General features: G+C 39.3%; 1 protein-coding gene across 2 annotated transcripts in view; it reads right to left on the reverse strand.

Moving 5' to 3' along the window:
- Window positions 1–18,455, reverse strand: part of LOC147712416 (omega-hydroxyceramide transacylase-like) — a 565,370-nt gene that overhangs the window by 66,478 nt on the left and 480,437 nt on the right. The window contains exon 7 of one of the 2 annotated variants that reach the window (XM_086923103.1): window positions 10,516–10,596. The exons of the other annotated variant lie outside the window; for it this stretch is intronic. Within the exon in view, the coding sequence (XP_086779229.1) occupies window positions 10,516–10,596 (81 nt within the window). The remainder of the gene's footprint in view (window positions 1–10,515; window positions 10,597–18,455) is intronic. 2 annotated transcript variants of the gene reach the window in all.

Raw genomic sequence — 18,455 nt, forward strand, 5'->3', positions numbered from 1 at the left:
TATTGGGTCACTGTCCAGCATCTTTCCTGTATTTCACCTGACTGGAGTTGGAATAGTAAATTATATTGGGTCACTGTCCAGCACCTTCCCTGAGTTTCATCTGACTGGAGTTGGAATAGTAAATTGTATATGGTCAGTGTCCAGCACATTTCCTGTTTTTCACCTGACTGGAGTTGGAATACAAAATTATATTGGGTCAATGTCCAGCACCTTCCCTGAGTTTCACCTGACTGGAGTTGGAATAGTAAATTGTATATGGTCAGTGTCCACCTACTTCCCTGTATTTCACCTGACGCGAGTTGGAATAGTAAACTGTGTATGGTTAGTGTCCAGCACCTTCCCTGTTTTTCAACTGACTGGAGTTGGAATAGTACATTATATTGGGTCACTGTCCAGCCTCTTCCCAGTATTTCACCTGACTGGAGTTGGAATAGTAAATTATATTGGGTCACTGTCCAGCACCTTCCTTGTATTTCATCTGACTGGAGTTGGAATAGTAAATTATATAGGGTCACTGTCCAGCACCTTCCCTGAGTTTCATCTGATTGGAGTTGGAATAGTAAATTTTATATGGTCAGTGTCCACCACCTTCCCTGTTTTTCACTTGACTGGAGTTGGAATGGTAAATTGTATATGGTTAGTGTCCAGCACCTTCCCTGTTTTTCACCTGACTGGAGTTGGAATACTAAATTATATTGGGTCACTGTCCAGCATCTTCCCTGTATTTCACCTGACTGGAGTTGGAATAGTAAATTATATTGGGTCACTGTCCAGCACCTTCCCTGAGTTTCACGTGACTGGAGTTGGAATAGTAAATTGTATATAGTCAGTGTCCACCACCTTCCCTGTTTTTCACCTGACTGGAGTTGGAATAGTAAATTGTATATGGTTAGTGTCCAGCACCTTCCCTGTTTTTCACCTGACTGGAGTTGGAATAGTAAATTATATTGGGTCACTGTCCAGCACCTTCATTGTATTTCATCTGACTGGAGTTGGAATAGTAAATTATATAGGGTCACTGTCCAGCACCTTCCCTGAGTTTCATCTGATTGGAGTGGGAATAGTAAATTGTATATGGTCAGTGTCCACCACCTTCCCTGTTTTTCACTTGACTGGAGTTGGAATACTAAATTATATTGGGTCACTGTCCAGCATCTTCCCTGTATTTCACCTGACTGGAGTTGGAATAGTAAATTATATTGGGTCACTGTCCAGCACCTTCCCTGAGTTTCATCTGACTGGAGTTGGAATAGTAAATTGTATATGGTCAGTGTCCAGCACATTTCCTGTTTTTCACCTGACTGGAGTTGGAATACAAAATTATATTGGGTCAATGTCCAGCACCTTCCCTGAGTTTCACCTGACTGGAGTTGGAATAGTAAATTGTATATGGTCAGTGTCCACCACCTTCCCTGTATTTCACCTGACGCGAGTTGGAATGGTAAATTGTTTATGGTTAGTGTCCAGCACCTTCCCTGTTTTTCACCTGACTGGAGTTGGAATAGTAAATTATATTGGGTCACTGTCCAGCACCATCATTGTATTTCATCTGACTGGAGTTGGAATAGTAAATTATATAGGGTCACTGTCCAGCACCTTCCCTGAGTTTCATCTGATTGGAGTGGGAATAGTAAATTGTATATGGTCAGTATCCACCACCTTCCCTGTTTTTCACTTGACTGGAGTTGGAATAGTAAATTGTATATGGATAGTGTCCAGCACCTTCCCTGTTTTTCAACTGACTGGAGTTGGAATAGTAAATGATATTGGGTCACTGTCCAGCACCTTCCCTGAGTTTCATGTGACTGGAGTTGGAATAGTAAATTGTATATGGCCAGTGTCCACCACCTTCCCTGTTTTTCACCTGACTAGAGTTGGAATAGTAAATTGTATATGGTTAGTGTCCAGCACCTTCCCTGTTTTTCACCTGACTGGAGTTGGAATAGTAAATTATATTGGGTCACTGTCCAGCACCTTCCTTGTATTTCATCTGACTGGAGTTGGAATAGTAAATTATATAGGGTCACTGTCCAGCACCTTCCCTGAGTTTCATCTGATTGGAGTTGGAATAGTAAATTTTATATGGTCAGTGTCCACCACCTTCCCTGTTTTTCACTTGACTGGAGTTGGAATGGTAAATTGTATATGGTTAGTGTCCAGCACCTTCCTTGTTTTTCACCTGACTGGAGTTGGAATACTAAATTATATTGGGTCACTGTCCAGCATCTTCCCTGTATTTCACCTGACTGGAGTTGGAATAGTAAATTATATTGGGTCACTGTCCAGCACCTTCCCTGAGTTTCATGTGACTGGAGTTGGAATAGTAAATTGTATATAGTCAGTGTCCACCACCTTCCCTGTTTTTCACCTGACTGGAGTTGGAATAGTAAATTGTATATGGTTAGTGTCCAGCACCTTCCCTGTTTTTCACCTGACTGGAGTTGGAATAGTAAATTATATTGGGTCACTGTCCAGCACCTTCATTGTATTTCATCTGACTGGAGTTGGAATAGTAAATTATATAGGGTCACTGTCCAGCACCTTCCCTGAGTTTCATCTGATTGGAGTGGGAATAGTAAATTGTATATGGTCAGTGTCCACCACCTTCCCTGTTTTTCACTTGACTGGAGTTGGAATAGTAAATTGTATATGGATAGTGTCCAGCACCTTCCCTGTTTTTCAACTGACTAGAGTTAGAATAGTAAATTATATTGGGTCACTGTCCAGCACCTTCCCTGAGTTTAATCGTATTGGAGTTGGAATAGTAAATTAAATTGGGCTAGTGTCCAGCACCTTTCCAAGCTTTTAACTGACTGGAGTGGTAATAGTAAATTAAATAGGATCATTGTCCAGCACCTTCCCAGACTTTTATCTGACTGGATTTGGAATAGTAAATTATATTGGGTCAGTGTACAGCACCTTACTTAACTGTTATTAGAATGGAGTGGGAATAGTAAGTTATATATGTTAGAAAATTAAATCAGAAAAGTAATGTAAAAAAAATATGATGTAGTATTATAATTGTAGAATACATATTACTAATGGAAAAAGGTAGATGTAAATATATAAATATTATTATAATAATCCCAATTTAAATATAACATTTTATTCTTATTTTTAAAATAAGTAGACATGCAGTTTTTGAAAATCTTTATTGCCAGATTGTATTTATAATATGTACAGTACAGTATAATTATGTACGCCTTTTTATAAACAATTAGGTAAATTGAATGTATTACATTACATTTATTTATATTCATAAATGTTTTACATTTCTAAAAAAAAATCTTTTTAACAGCTTTCTTGAAAAATTATATAGTGTTATTTCAGAATTGGTATAAGTTTGTGAACAGTTTTTAACTTTTTATTCTTTTTTAATAATAATTTTTCCTATTATTTTAAATATTTAATTAATAATGTTAATATATAATATATTAATTTTATTAATTAAGTATTTCGAATATTTACATGAACAGAAAATAATAAACAGGTAAGTATATATTTGCTACATTTACATGCTAAATATATTTTGTATATCATTTATACATGTTGTTAATAATATTTAATATTTGTAATTAATTATTATTAAGTATATACTGAGCTTTTAACTTTTTTTAATACAATATCAAATATTAAATCATTTATACAGTTGCATACAATGTTTGATATGTATTTTTAAATTATTTACATACACACATACAATTATTAATAATAATAATTAATATATTATAATAATAATTATTAATTTACAAATGTAAATTAACTATTAAATATTTTAACAAATAACATAAACATATTTTGAACATAATCACTGAAGTGTAAATTCGGATTTGTATTTATTTAATATATATATATATATATATATATATATATATATATATATATATATATATATATATATATATATAGGATTAATAATAAGAATACATAATATGTATTATCAATTATTATAATTATTTACAAATTTTACATATTTGTATAGTAAGTTTAAAAATAAAGCATCAATGTAAATAATATATAAACTGAAGTTTTATTTGTTATATGTAATTATAACAATGAAAATATATTAAATTAAGTATTAATAATAAATGTTATTATTATTTATTAATAATTTGCTAAAGAGATTTATTGTAAGATTATTTTTATAAGTGGTAGAAAAAATGTATAAAATGATAAGTCTAGTAGTATACTTTATTTTTAGTTACAACATTGTATTTAATATGTTTAAGTTTCTATTAGTGTTTAAATGGGACTATTTTTTAACCGCGTAAGGTTATTTTGCTTCATTCAGGACTGGAGAAGCTCGCGGTTGGATGCTGCGTCGCGTTGCGAAAGGTAAGGTGAATTTTAACTATTATATGTTATAGATTAGTAGTGTTTGAGTGTATTTTGGAGGTGTGTAGTGTTACTGTGTGTGTTTAGTTGTGGCTTTGGTATGTTTTAGGTGTTACTTGGCTTTTACGGAGGTGTCGTGAGTGTTTGAGGACTAGTGTATTTTCTGAGTTTGATGTAAAAATACGTGCATTTAAATGTTTTACAGTAATGTTTATGTATATTTGGAAATGTTTGGGGCTTTGTCTGGGTGGTTTTGTTTTCGATATTTTTTACAGGTTCCGGGATTTTGCTATTTTGTTCCGCAGAAGGATGCGGTTTTTTTTGGATTTTGGAGAAGAGATTGTATTACTTTAGTAAAGAATTGTTTTTATACTCTCTCTCCTTTTCTCGTGGTTTCATGGAGCGATTTCTACTCTTTTGACTATTTTTCGGCTTTTTAAGGGTATCGGTTTGGATTGGGAGAAGACCATGCGTTTTTTTTTAACAAAAGTGTGTGTATGTTACTTTAATTAATAAAGTTACCATACTTTTTTTTTCGGGATTTCCTGGAGCGTTTTTTCCTATTTTTACTTGTTTTCGGGTTTTTGAGGGTTCACAAATTGGGTTTGTAATGGATTAACAGTGGAGTACACGGATTGCAAGTGGTTGGATTACGTATTCTTCTGCAACATGAATTGTAAGTTATGTAATTTTATTTTGATTTGAGTGGGAAATGTGAATGTTATTATTATTGTTATATTTTATATCATATCAAATATTGCTTAATTGTCTACAATTCTTTTTTGTACATAAATATGTTAGACAATTATGGAATATTTATTATGTTAAATGTTATGCCGCTTATCACAATTTTATAAAATAAATGAGAGTATTGTTATTTGTGTGTAGATAATTCACAGTAGGCTTTTGGCTATTAAGGATAGATAGTCTAGGCCTCTTGTAGAAGGATATAGGGTGACTTGGCTTTGGAGTAGTTTAAACATTTGTTTTGTTTGTTTAGTTAGTTTTGGTCCTATTTGGGTTACTGATTGTTGTATACGTAGCTCTTGGTAGCTCTGTTCTTTTTGTAAAGCTTCTATTAGTTTTTGGACAGTGGGTTTTTCTCTGCTAGTGGTAGCTTGAAATGCATTGTGCCATCCTTCTACACTGTTGTTAGTTTTAGCTTCTTGATTCAGTGTACTTAAATATACATTCCACCAAGCTATGTGAAATTTAGGTTGGCGTCTGTGTCCCGATCTATGCAGCCTTCCCACCCATGTATCCTCGAAGTAGTCTAGGAGTGGTGCTAGTTTTTCCTCATATTTTTTGTAATATGGGCTATCGATTAGGATGTTATAATGTTCTGCTATGTCTTTAACAGGGACATATGATAGGGCTATTAATTTATTTATCTGGTATGCAAAGGTGCTGTCTGTAGCATATTGTATGCTTAACACCTTCAATGCTATGGGAATTCCCCTGCTGCGCTGGCTTTGGCTCATTTCCATTAGTTCATGCCGAGCTCAGCTCGTCATGACTGTAGCAGCAGGCTACTGCATGACGAGCTGGGCTCGTCATGCAGTAGCCTGGGCGGAAAAAGTCCACCCGCCACCCTAACGGAGATCGGGACCGCCCGCCTAAAGGGCGGGGGTCCCGACATTGGCATTAGGATGCGCCCGCCACAGTGGCGGGCGCATTCCTCAAATTAACATTGTGGCGGGCAGTGCTCACTGCACCACCCGCCACAATGTTAAAAACAAATGCACACATTTGCATAATCGAAGCGGCAGGCACCACGCAGTGCCTGCCACTGCGATTATGCAAATGCAGGGGGGTACCACAGGTATCCCCCGTGTGCCACCCCCCTTTGGCCGTCACTCTGGGGGCCCACAGGGGCCCCCCAGAGTAAACACCGCATGCCTTTCCGTGGCGGCATTGCCGCCACGGAAAGGCATTGAAAAATGCCTATTCTAATATGGCTGGCGGTGTCTGATAGACACCGCCACCATGTTATCCCTTTTCTGCCCCGGCCGCAAGGCGACCGGGGCGGAAAACAGGCGGGCGGTGTTTCCCACCGCTGCAGTCCCCTCCGCCATCGTAATATTGCGGGGGGGAATGCAGGGAAGGATGTCGGGCGGATTGCCTCCGCGAGGGTGGCGGTGGCCACCGCTTCCCTGGCGGAGGCAATCCGCCCGACATCCTAATGGAGTCCTTTGCGTCCTGACTGTTTTTCTTGGGTATAAACATACCCCATATAACATAGTAAAAGATTGTTTTTCTGCGACATAACACACTCTGCACCTTCAGTCATGTTTCTATTTGTAGTGCTAGGAAAGGTTAGAAAGAAATATATTTTAAGTTTAAATGCTGCTATACATGTTTTATATGCATTCATATTTCAATGATTATACTTACGTTTGTTCTTTGTTGTAATTCGAAATGTTGAGAAGGTGTTTTCAAGTTTTTTCCTGTATTTCCTTGTTATATTTCTGTTGGTAGAAATTGAAAATAATTAGATAATCTATTATTTTATTACATTTTGAGAGGTTTCTAGGGGGAAGTTGTCTTGTAGTTAGCATTTTAGGGTTTTTAAATAATTTACAAAATATACTTACAATTTTATTTTGTGTAGTCTTTAGCTTGATTAGAGTAATTTTTTGGATGTCTTCGAAAATTCTGTTAGGAAGATAGAATAAAGATAAAATGTGTATTAGAAATTTGGGTTCAATTAATGCAGCTGGTGTGTTAGAGAGCATTTAAAAATACTTACAATAAGGATTTTGTAGTATATAATTAGTTCAACTTTTATTGCTGTCTTTTGGAGATGTCTGTAGAAGAAATGTAAAAGGTAAAAAATAAATGTTATTTAAACTGTTTTGAGAAATAGTTACCCTTTTAGCCTACTACTTTAGTTTTATTTAAAAATTAGTTTAACTTACTTTAATTCTTTCTGTAGGAGTATTGTCTGGAAAAGTAGTTTTCTCAGGAAACAGTTGGTCAGAGTGTCACCTTCTTTCTTTAGAGTTAGAAGCAGGAAATAGCAGTAGCAAAGTAATCTTTTTATAGTGTGTATTTGATTAGTTACTTCATTTGATTGGATGATGTAAGAATGGGAGCTTTTCATTGGTTGTTTTGAATGTTTTTAAATTTAATTGCTATGTTTGGTATTCTTGAAATGCTATTTACTTAATACTTTTGCAGTAAACCAGTAAACCAGGTTTGTTTTTCTTATTTTTAAAATGCATGTAATAATAATTTGCACATGTTTGTTAAAAGTATCCTGTTTATTTGTAAATTCACTGCAATGTTTGGATGATAAATGTTAAAAAGTTTGATTTTTCTTGTATGTGTTGTAAAAATGTTTATTCTTTGTAATATATGTATTGTGGAGTGTATTATATATTTAAAATATATAGTTGGATTGTATTTAAAACGTTTTAGCTATTTTTTATTGAGTCGATATTCCATTATTTTCGATATTAGTGTTATCTATATATTTAGTTTCAATATTTTTGTTGTGTACTGTTTAATTTTTTAATACACGATATTTGTTTATTCTATATTTTGTCTTTCGATATTATTGTTGTCGATAATTAATATATTCGATAATTAGTAGTCAATATTTTTGTAGGTTCCTAAATAAGTATTGAATGTTGATATATAATGGTAGTCGATATTATATCACCGATATTTTGGCAACTCGATATTGTGGTCAACGATATTATGTCAGTGATCCTGTATTTCTAAATACCCACCTTCAAAGCTTCAAAACAGTTAACGTCCTGGTGCCCAATTGTCTACTCCACACATCTGCCTTATGTGGCCTTAAGGATGACATGCAAATCATGTGGGCACTTATGCCCCGGTCTCCACTCAAAAGCACCTGTATTCATGTATTAATAAACATTTGCTACTAAAGGTTGAAATTGTTCATTTACAGATACCAAATCAAGTGCCGAAGAGGAACAAGAACCTTCTTCCCATGTTGATCACTGCAATGTCCTGGTAACCCTAGAACCACAGAACCAGAAGGGCGGGGGTCCAGTGGGGGGAATTAGGATGCGCCCACCACAGTGGCGGGCGCATCCCGCAATTTTAACATTGCAGCGGGCGGTGCTGAAAGCACTGTTAAAAATGCATGGCATGCATTTGCATACACAAAGCGGCAGGCACAGCGTGGTGCCTGCCGCACTGTGTGTGCAAATGCAGGGGGGGACCACAGGTACCCCCATGTTCACCCCCCACCTTGCCTTCACCATGGGGGCCCACAGTAGGCCCCCAAAGTAAAGACCACCTGCCTTTCCATGGCAGGCATCTCCCACAGCCCATCGTAATATTTCTGGCAGTGTTTGATGGACACTGCCACTATATAAACCCTTTTCCACCCTGGCCGCAAGGCGACCGGGGCGGAAAAGTGGCAGACGGTGTTTCTGTCTGCCGTGGTCCCCCATCCATAGTGATATGGCGGGGGGAAAAGGTGACGGGAGGGCAAGGATGTCGGGCGGATCACCACCGCCCGCATGGGGGTGGCGATCCGCCCGACATCCTAATGGGCCCCTTAGTTTTATAGAAACTGATAATACCTCAACAGCATCTATGCATGGCCTGCACGATCCAGCATACAAAAACAAACAAAAAAATCTGCAACCATAACAGTGCATGAACGATCGAGACATGTGAAAGGTACGAATCACTTCCGGAGCTTTATTTAGTGTGGATGTACCAGCTATGCAAGGCTTGTCACCATAAAAGGTAGAATGCATCGAGCAGTGGAACCAGAGTTGAGCCAACCTGTTCTGATAGAGCAAGACCTGGATGAACAAGAGCTGGAACGATAAATGTACCTTAAACAGTGATATCCTATACGTATGATGATGAGGTGCTAATGACGATAGAAAGCTCAGGCCTCAGACCAAAACCATGTCAACAGTGCTCAAAAGGCAACAAATCCCCTCCCAAAAGCATTCTCTATTTGTACGCCTAATAGCTGCCTCATTTCCCATCTCTCTACCACCTTCCTACTTCCCACTCTCGCATCACAGAATTTGCACCACAGTTATAACAATACAAACAAGCATTTATTCCTCCGCTTTTAATACTCTACCAGCACTTCCTGAACCTCTGACACATCAGGAGTGGCACGTGTGCATGCGCCGCAACGAGTCATGTGTTTTGTATTATCATGCACAAGTCTTCACATGATAATGCAAACCACATGTTACCCTGTACGGGTAACAGACACCAATAGGCCATGGGCGGAGCAACGAACCCGCCTTTTGCCTATTGCGTGCTCTGTTTTCTGAAATACAAGTACGCACATGCCAATTTCGTAACAAAAAAGAAAAAGCACTCGCACGAGCATGTGTAATTTCTAGATAGTTTTAAACCCCCTACAAAAGGGCTCTCTCGCTGCGTGAGCAGTGCTGCGCACTACAACGCAGGCGCGAGCCCTAAAAAGGCCAGTAGTCTTCTTTTTTCTTTGTTAACCTTAGTCTGCAATCTGATGGTGTCCTGGCTGTGAGTGTGCCTAGAGCCACTGGAGATCGATAGCTTGTTTGCAAAATAGGCCATGGTACTGGTTGTGATGGCTTTCTAAATGATGCAGCTGGTTGCGTTCCATCAGGATGGAGGTGATGTGATCTTATATCTTCAGGTCCTGGATAAGACGTGCTGCCAGTGTGTATTGTGGGAGGATACAGAGAAGGATATTACCACCATCCAGATGCAACAGCACAAGGCCTTGAAAAGCAGTTCTGAAGCTGCTTTGTGAACGAACCAGTTTGACTGTCACAACCGTGTGATAAGTTTGGTAAAACCTATGTTAGAGCCTTAATAGTCCCAGAGGGAACCGAAACTATACTATGAAGATGATGTTATGGAGGAATAGATTTATGGATCAAAACAATGAAGTTCTACAGGAGGCTGAACAAGAGCTAGCCACCAGGTGAGCACAAGGTATACCCTGCAATTAGTGAAAAATAAATGAATAGCAAAATATGTCAGCCACATTGTGCAGGCCTTTCTGTTTACTGAAAAACAGCCTTGTAAATGTGGAATCTTCTGGAAATGGTCATGCAAAAGTTAGAAATCTCAGGTGACATTTTGGACTGCTGGCCGAAAAATACCACGCCTTGGCAGACACACCCTTGCTAGGCAAGATGCAACTGTCAAGACAAGAGCTCCTGTGAAATCCAGCCCTACCTGTGGACAGTGAAGGAAGCCAGCATTCTGCCACGGATCTTTGTAGGAAAGGTCCTTCAAATGCTTCCAGTAAACTCTGTCCTGGACAAATCAGAGAAAAGAACAGATATCTGAGAAAAAGTAATGATTATTTAAAAACTAAATAACAGCCTCATATGAAATAAGCAATCCTTAACAAGTTTTGTGGTGACATGTTAAAAAAAATATTGTTCAACAGTGTAAAGCATATTCAGTAGTGCAACTCGAAGTCTCAATAAACACAGAACGTCGATTCTCAAAGGTTTACTGCATTAGGAATCGCAATTTCATTAAAGACTAGGAGGACAGCATTTGGTGAACCTTTATCCACTACATCTGAGCTGCAAACACTTGAAAGATCCAAGAATAGAACACAACATGAACACACAATCTAATATAGAAACCGACAATCTATATAAGCTCCATGACCACCATTTTCTTCCTCTTTTGTGCCAGTTGATTTTACCCAAATTGTTTCATGAACCACTTCCCCTTAAAAACATAATCATCCTTCTGAAAATATCACTTTTAAAGAAAAAACAACCACGTTTGCAATTTATTCTTTTAAAACTTCATTAAAAGCAATATTAGCTGTGCTAACTATAACTTACACCCCCTCAAGGCATTGCTTATGACCTTGCATAGTACATCACTCATGTATGGGTCAGTAACAGGGTACATGAGTGACTGAATGGGTGCATGAATGGGTGTGTAAGTGGCTCTATGGGAGGATAAGTGGGTGTGTGAATGCCTGTATGGGAGAGTGAATGGGTGTATGAGACCCTATTGGTGCGTAAATGAATGTGAGAGAGATTGTATGTGAGAGTATGTGCTTGTCTCAGTGACTGTATAAGAGAGTGAGTATATGCATTAGTAGATCTATAGGTAAGTGAGTGGATGCATTAGTGACTGTATGGGTGAGTGAGTAGGTATGTGAATATCTATATGGCTGACTGATACAGTATGAGAATGGCTTTATGGGTGTATGAGTGGGTGTGTAAGTATCTGCATGTCTGCATAAGAGGATGTGTGAGTGGCTGTATTGGTCGGTGAGTAGGTGCAAGAGTAGCTGTATATGTGAGTTAGTGGTTGTGTTAGTGGCTGTAGGGATGAGCTGATATGTCAGTGGCTCTTTGGATCTATGAGAAGGTGTATCACTGTTTGTATGGGTCTCCGAATGGAAATGTCAGTAGTTATGTAGAAGAGTGTGAATGAGATGTCGTATGTCGGGTATTACAGGGTCTGTGACTGGTTCTGTGGATGATTTCATCAGTGACATCATCAGCAATTTAATTTCAGATGGCATGAGTGATCTAGTGAGTGCTGTAATATGTGAGGTTATATGAAGTGCATAGCGGGGGTGTAAGTTATAGTTAGCTTAGCTAACTATAGCTGCTGAATTTTTCTGTTTTTGCACCAGTAAAAAATGTGCCTAGCAATAACATCCCCTGTAACCTTTGGTTTCCTCAATGAATTTGTAAGTTTTTAAAATTCTATTTCATAACTATAACGTCCATTTAACCTTTGTTTTTTCAGTGAATTTCCAAGATTTTGAAAATTCTATTGCCTAACTATAACTTCCCTATAGCCTTTGTTTTTTTCAGGGAATGTTTAAGTTTTTTAAATTCTATTTTTAACTATAATACCCATGTAGCCTTTTTTTTAGTGAATTTCTATGGTTTGTTATGTTAATTCCAAACTATAACATCCCTGTAACCTTTGTTTTTTTTCAGTGAAATTCTAAGTTAAAAAAAATTCTATTTCCTAACTAGTGGAGAAAGGGGGACGGACGGCCGATGAACTCTCAGCAATCCTGCTGTGTGGAACTTACTGGAGGTAACAGAAGAGGTTCTTGGTTCCCAAGGACCCTCAGCATCAAAGGAGACTTCATCCCCAACCTGTAGTGCACCAAGAGGTGTGTATACAGAGTGGTAGAGAAAGGTGGCGGGGCTTCGGATGAGCTTTCAGCAATCCCACTTTGTGGGACTTACTAGAGGTAACAGGAGGGGCTGATGGCCCCCAAGGACCCTCAGCAGTCAAGGGGACTTCATCCCACAACCCGTTTTGCATCCGGAAGCTCCATTGGGCTCAGGTTACACTCATACAAACCATTGCAATTCCCCAGTTATAGTTACCTGTGCAAACTATAGCTTTTGCCCCCGCAATGCACTGCTTATGACCATACATATAACATCACTCATGACATGGCCAGTGACAACACTCATGACATCTTAAATGACACCACCTATTACATCATCCACATAACCATTCACACACCCACTCACATCCTTATACTACCTCTCATATACCCCCTCACACACCCACTACCAGACTGGTGAATTTCACAAGTTTTATATGAGTGAAATGTGAGCCTAACTATAATGTCATATAACCTTTGGTTTTGTAAGTGAATTTCTGTTTTTTTAATTCTATTTCCTAAATAAAATGTTCCTGCAACCTTTGTTATTTTCAGTGACTTTCTAAGGTTTTTTATGTTGCTTGCTAACTATAACATCCTTGTAACCTTTGGTTTTTGTAGTGACTTTCTATATTTTTAAAATTATTTCCTAACTATCACGCCCCTGTAATGTTTTGTTTTTTAAGTGAATTCGTAAGGTTTTTTGAATTTTCATTCCTAACTAAAACCTGTAACCTTAGAGAGAGGGTCAGTGTGTGAGTAAGTGTAAGAGAGTCTCAGTGGGTTTGTGAGTGAGTGTGTGAGTATCTGAGTGGGCCTAAGAGTGGGTGCGTGAGTGTCTGAGTAGGTGTCTGTGTGGGCCCATGAGTATCTGAGTGAGCATCTGAATGGGTCTGTGAGTGGGTTTGATAGAATCTGAGTGGGTTTGCGAGTGCCGTCATGACGAGTAAGTTAGTTTAGGAGTGGGTAAATGAGTATATTAGTGGGTCTATGAGTGGCTTTGCGAGTCTCTCAGTGGGCCTGTGAGTAGATGCCTAAGTCTCTGAGTATGATAAGTTTTAACAGGGTTGGTCCTTAAAACTACCCGACTTGGGTCATATCATAGGTACAATAGTAAGATAGTCGGTATAGTGAAATAGTGTTATCGCTCTTTTAGACAGCAGACCATGAAGTGAATCAAAATGAATTGCTTCAAGGCCGTGAATTTAATGAATTCAATCAAGTCATCGGTACATGCTCTTATAATTCAGAATATTCATGTACATTTTTATGATTTCTGCATAATTTTATTATGTACAATGTAATCTCATTATTTACAGTATAATACAGTGCACTCAGTGCAAAGGAGAAAGAGGAGTGAAAGGAATTGGGAGTGGTAGGGTCAGTGAGGGACAGGGTAAAGGTGATGTGATGTGGACACAATTCAATTGAGTACAATGGAACCTTTACTGCCTAGTTTAGGTCTATTGTTCCCTTCATAAAACATTACACATAGGGTGACATACATTCGTGTTTTTCAATCCTATGGTGTATGTCGAACATATGGTTGTCAACGTTTCGACCCCTGGTTGATAAGGGTTAATGATTCCTCATTCTGGTGTCTTCCTCAGGACAGGATGTGGTGGGGGAGCACCTGTAACTATGAATGCTATTCAGTACGTGTCTGAGAGAAAGGGGTCTACTGTTATCAAAAGTAACCTGGAATGTACCTACTCTTCAAGTCGGCTCCAAATATCAGAACTTGTATGGCGGCAGCGATGCTCAGCCGTATCTGTGGGGTGAGATCATCAGGTTACACATCAAAAAGGACATGGGAATGTTCTGTGTGACTCGATACCAAGGGATGAATAAGGGAGACTTACTCAGGTGTACGCCGGATACTCTCCCAGGGATACTTCCTGTGTATTGATATCAATGTGGTTATTTAGATTATGCAGCTACCCAGTCTGCATCAGTCTATTATGTCCCAAAGTCAATCCAATTATGCAGATTTAAGGGGGGGAGTGTGTCTATTATGTCCCAAAGTCAATCCAATTATGCAGATTTAAGGGGGGGGTGTGTCGCTAATCAGTCGACACCGCATCCTACAGAGAAACAATCGGATGTTTAAATGTTAAAAAGGTGCGTATTTTGAGTACAGGACAAGTTAAAACAGTTCATTCATTTAGATAGGTTGGTCGGTGCTTGAAATAGTGGAAAGTAGTTCCACTGGTTAGCCGTCAAAAGCGTAGGAGTCCAGTCAATAGATAGGCTCGTGTGATTTAAGAGGTGCATAAGGCAGCCCGGTCTAGGACTAAATCCATTCCGGCATTATTGATTAAAGATTTGACGCACAGAAGTCTGAACATAAAAGTGCGCCGTCGAGAGGGAGCGACTCCGATCAATAAACCGGCTTACAGAATGATGGTGGATGGCTGACTCCGGGATTGGAATCAACCTGTAGCGGCTCTTCGGTCACGGAAAATTGAGTACACTCAACCCTGCTCCGGTCCTTAAACCGGCTGCTGATGCCACAAGATGGTTGTTTTAAGGGTCTGAAACAAGCCTGTGTTGGCCGTATAGTTGCTTATGGCAGCATCCTCAGCCTGAAATTACCGTAAGCTATTGTGTGGTATAGGGTATACCTAACGCAAGCATTCACTAGCTTAAGACAAAAGGGATTCTCTGATCTTACCTTGTCTCCTGCGGTAACTTTACTGGCAAGCAGAGACGCTGTCAAAGCCAGTCCTATCTGCCTCGCGGGCGGCAGGGGGCTTGGCCTTAACACGCGGTGCTGCCGCTGGATGCTGACGGAGGCTCGGTTGTTGGTTAGCCAATGGGTGCATGGCCCGGATGGCTCAGTGCCAAGAAAATGTGCATGATCTTTAGATGGCTAATAATGGCAGCCATTACCTGTTAAATACTCACAACTATTGAGATGTGATTGAACAACAGTTCCAAACGTTTGTGGTGTACATTAAATATTGTTATTGTGTCATTTATCATGGTAAAGCCAAAAGGTTTGGAGATCACCAATAATCGTCATTAGATAGGTCTTGCGATTCTGTTGTAACTATCAATATGGTTCCATTATGTACATCGTGAAACACAGTCGACATATTAAGAGTTTTTTAGATCAAAATGGTTCCATTATATGCATCGTGAAACACAGTAGACATATTAGGCATGTTTTAGAGAAAACAATCATATGCGCTTGTGGTAAAACATACAATTGGAACTTGCAAATGGCATCGTTAAGTAGTTTACATCATCTTAATATATTGAATCTCATTATATACACCAAAAAGAACAAAGGCCTAATTAGAACTATTTAACAAGAGTGGTCATAAGTGATCTATCAGTACAGTGTTCATCATGACAGCAAGATAAAACTTCACAATATTTACAAATATTCTGCCTGCAAAAAGTTATTTCATTCTCTGCATTATAAGGGGATAGGATGTACATCTGGGCTGGTATGACGTTGCCTATGTTATATGTATTGCACAAAAAGGGGATGCGTGTTGTACATCATGTGCTAGAGGCCTAGATCCCCCTATTCAGGTTCAAGACCAGCCATTTGTGCATAAGTAGAATCCAACTCATTAAGGCCGTTCTCCACTGTGTCCAATTGGTGCATCCATTTACACTCCCTTATGTTCATGATGGGACTGAGGTCGCCGCCTCTTGGCCAAGGGTTATTCTTTCCAGTACCAGCCATTTCATCGATTCTGGACTATGCTCTTTCGTGCGAAAATGTTCGACCAATGGTGCTCCTACTGTTTGGCACCTGATGCGGCTGCAATGTTGTAGAATACGGTTCTTTATTTTATGTTTGGTCTGGCCTATGTAGGCAAGGTTGCATGGGCAGATAATGGCATATATCACCTCACTGTTGTTACAATTCGTGTGTGATTTCAATTCAATCGTATTATTTCTGTATGTCCAAGTTTTCGTTTCTAGAGATATGGCACAAGCTTTATATCTGGTACATTTGCAGTGTCCTACTATCTCAGGTAGGTTCCATAATGTCTGTATTGTTGGCGGTGGGGGTTTATCCAAAAGGGACGAACAACTTGGTCCCTAATGTTTTTGGCTTTTTTGAATGCGTGCATTGGACGTTCTTTAATATCAATGATGTCAGCCACAAGGTCCCAATACTTATTGATCATCTTTTTTATATCGTTGCTTCTCGTGCAGTGTGTTGTTACACATATGATTCAGTCTTGTTTGGATGTACGTTCTTTAGGTGTCAACAAATGCTCTCTGTTATTATACCAGGCCCTCTTTCTGGCTCATTTTACCAATCTCTTAGGATATCCTCTTTCCAGGAGGCGAGAAATGAGTTCATCTGATTCTTTGAAAAAATCTTCTATCAAAGAGCAATTTCTCCGGAGGCGGAGAAATTGTCCAAATGGTAAGTTGTCGCGGAGGCTTCTCGTGTGGTGGCTATTATATCTGAGTAGCGTGTTCCTTTCCATTGGCTTCCTGTACAGGGTGGTGTATAGGTGCCCATCGGCAGATTTTATGCTTAAATCAAGGAAGTCAATACTATCTCTGCTCCAATGCATTGTAAATTTGCTGTCGGTAGATTGTGTGTTGAGACAAGCTAGTTAAAATGCAAGATCTTCATCATTTCCTGTCCACAGCATGACCACATCATCAATGTATCGTTGCCATTCGCTGATGCTATTCCTGTGTGGGTTTGCTGGCGACAAAATGCAATTCTGTTCATAGTCGTCCATATAGAGGATGGCCAGTTCCGGAGCGAAGGCAGCTCGCATGGCTACTCCCTTATTTTGAATAAAATACTCATTTTGGAAAATGAAAAAGTTTTTTGTCATCGCCACTTCTAGAAGTTCTATTATGAAGTCAGTTGGGACCGCCGCAGGTTGTGGTCGTCTCTGTAGTGCTCTGGCTATTGATTCAAGTGCTGGTACTTGGGGGATGCTCGTATAAAGCGAGACAATATACATTGTAACCAGTATTTGTTTGTCTTTATCGAAGGCCATCCGGTCCATCAGGTTGATCACTTGCATAGTATCTCTCACATACGTTGCTGTAGTTTCTGCCAGAGGTTTCAGACAAATGTCCACATATTTACATATGGGTTCCAAGAGGGTGCCGCATCCCGATATTATGGGGCGTCCCGGGGGTTTCTGTGGTTTTTTGTGCACTTTGGGTAAGGTGTAGATTGTTGGCACTCTTGGTTGGTTCACATTGAGATATTCATACTCCTTGGTGTTAGGAAAACCCGCCTCTTTGCCTCTTCTTGTGATCTCCTGAAACTTAATCCTGATCTCCTTGGTAGGGTCGCTCGGGATTGCTGTGTAGCTGACACCATCCCTCAGTTGTAAGTAGATTTCATCTTTGTAGTCTTGTACATCCTGTAAGACAATTGCTCCCCCCTTGTCTGCTGGTTTTATCACAATAGATTTGTTGTTCCTTAAAGAGTTGAGGGCTTCTCTCTCGCCTATCGAGATGTTATGATTCACATATGGTCTTGTTGTACAGATTTCCATCACATCTCTGAGTACCATACTTTCGTAAGATAAAATCCTGTGGGGGACAGAGTGTGTCGGAGGAGTAAAGGTCGAGGCAGGCAGTAGTCCAGTGAAAGATGATAGGACAGTGGGGAGGGAGTGCTTGAAGAAATGTCTCAGCCTTATTTTGCGGAAAAATCTGAACAGTTCTGTCTTAATATTGAACTTGTTGGCATGTGATGTCGGCACGAATGACAAACCTTTGCTTAAAACATTTGTCTCTTCCATTGAAAGTTCATGTCTGGAAAGGTTGATAATTTGATTCTTATGGATTACCATCTGTAGGTTTTTCTCTTGGTTCTGATTTCTCCATGAATCTCGGGCTGGAATCTTATTTGTTTGGGCATCTGTCCCTGTTGCCTTCCCCCGTCCCAGTTCTGTTGGTTCTGGCCTCTTCTGGGTCTTCTGTTCCAAGGATCGCCTCTGCCTCTGGGTGGTCTCCATGTTCTGTCCTCTAAAAAAGGCTGTTGGTGACCCATCTG

Source organism: Lissotriton vulgaris, chromosome 5 (assembly GCF_964263255.1).
Source record: "Lissotriton vulgaris chromosome 5, aLisVul1.2, whole genome shotgun sequence".
Lineage (NCBI taxonomy): Eukaryota > Metazoa > Chordata > Amphibia > Caudata > Salamandridae > Lissotriton > Lissotriton vulgaris.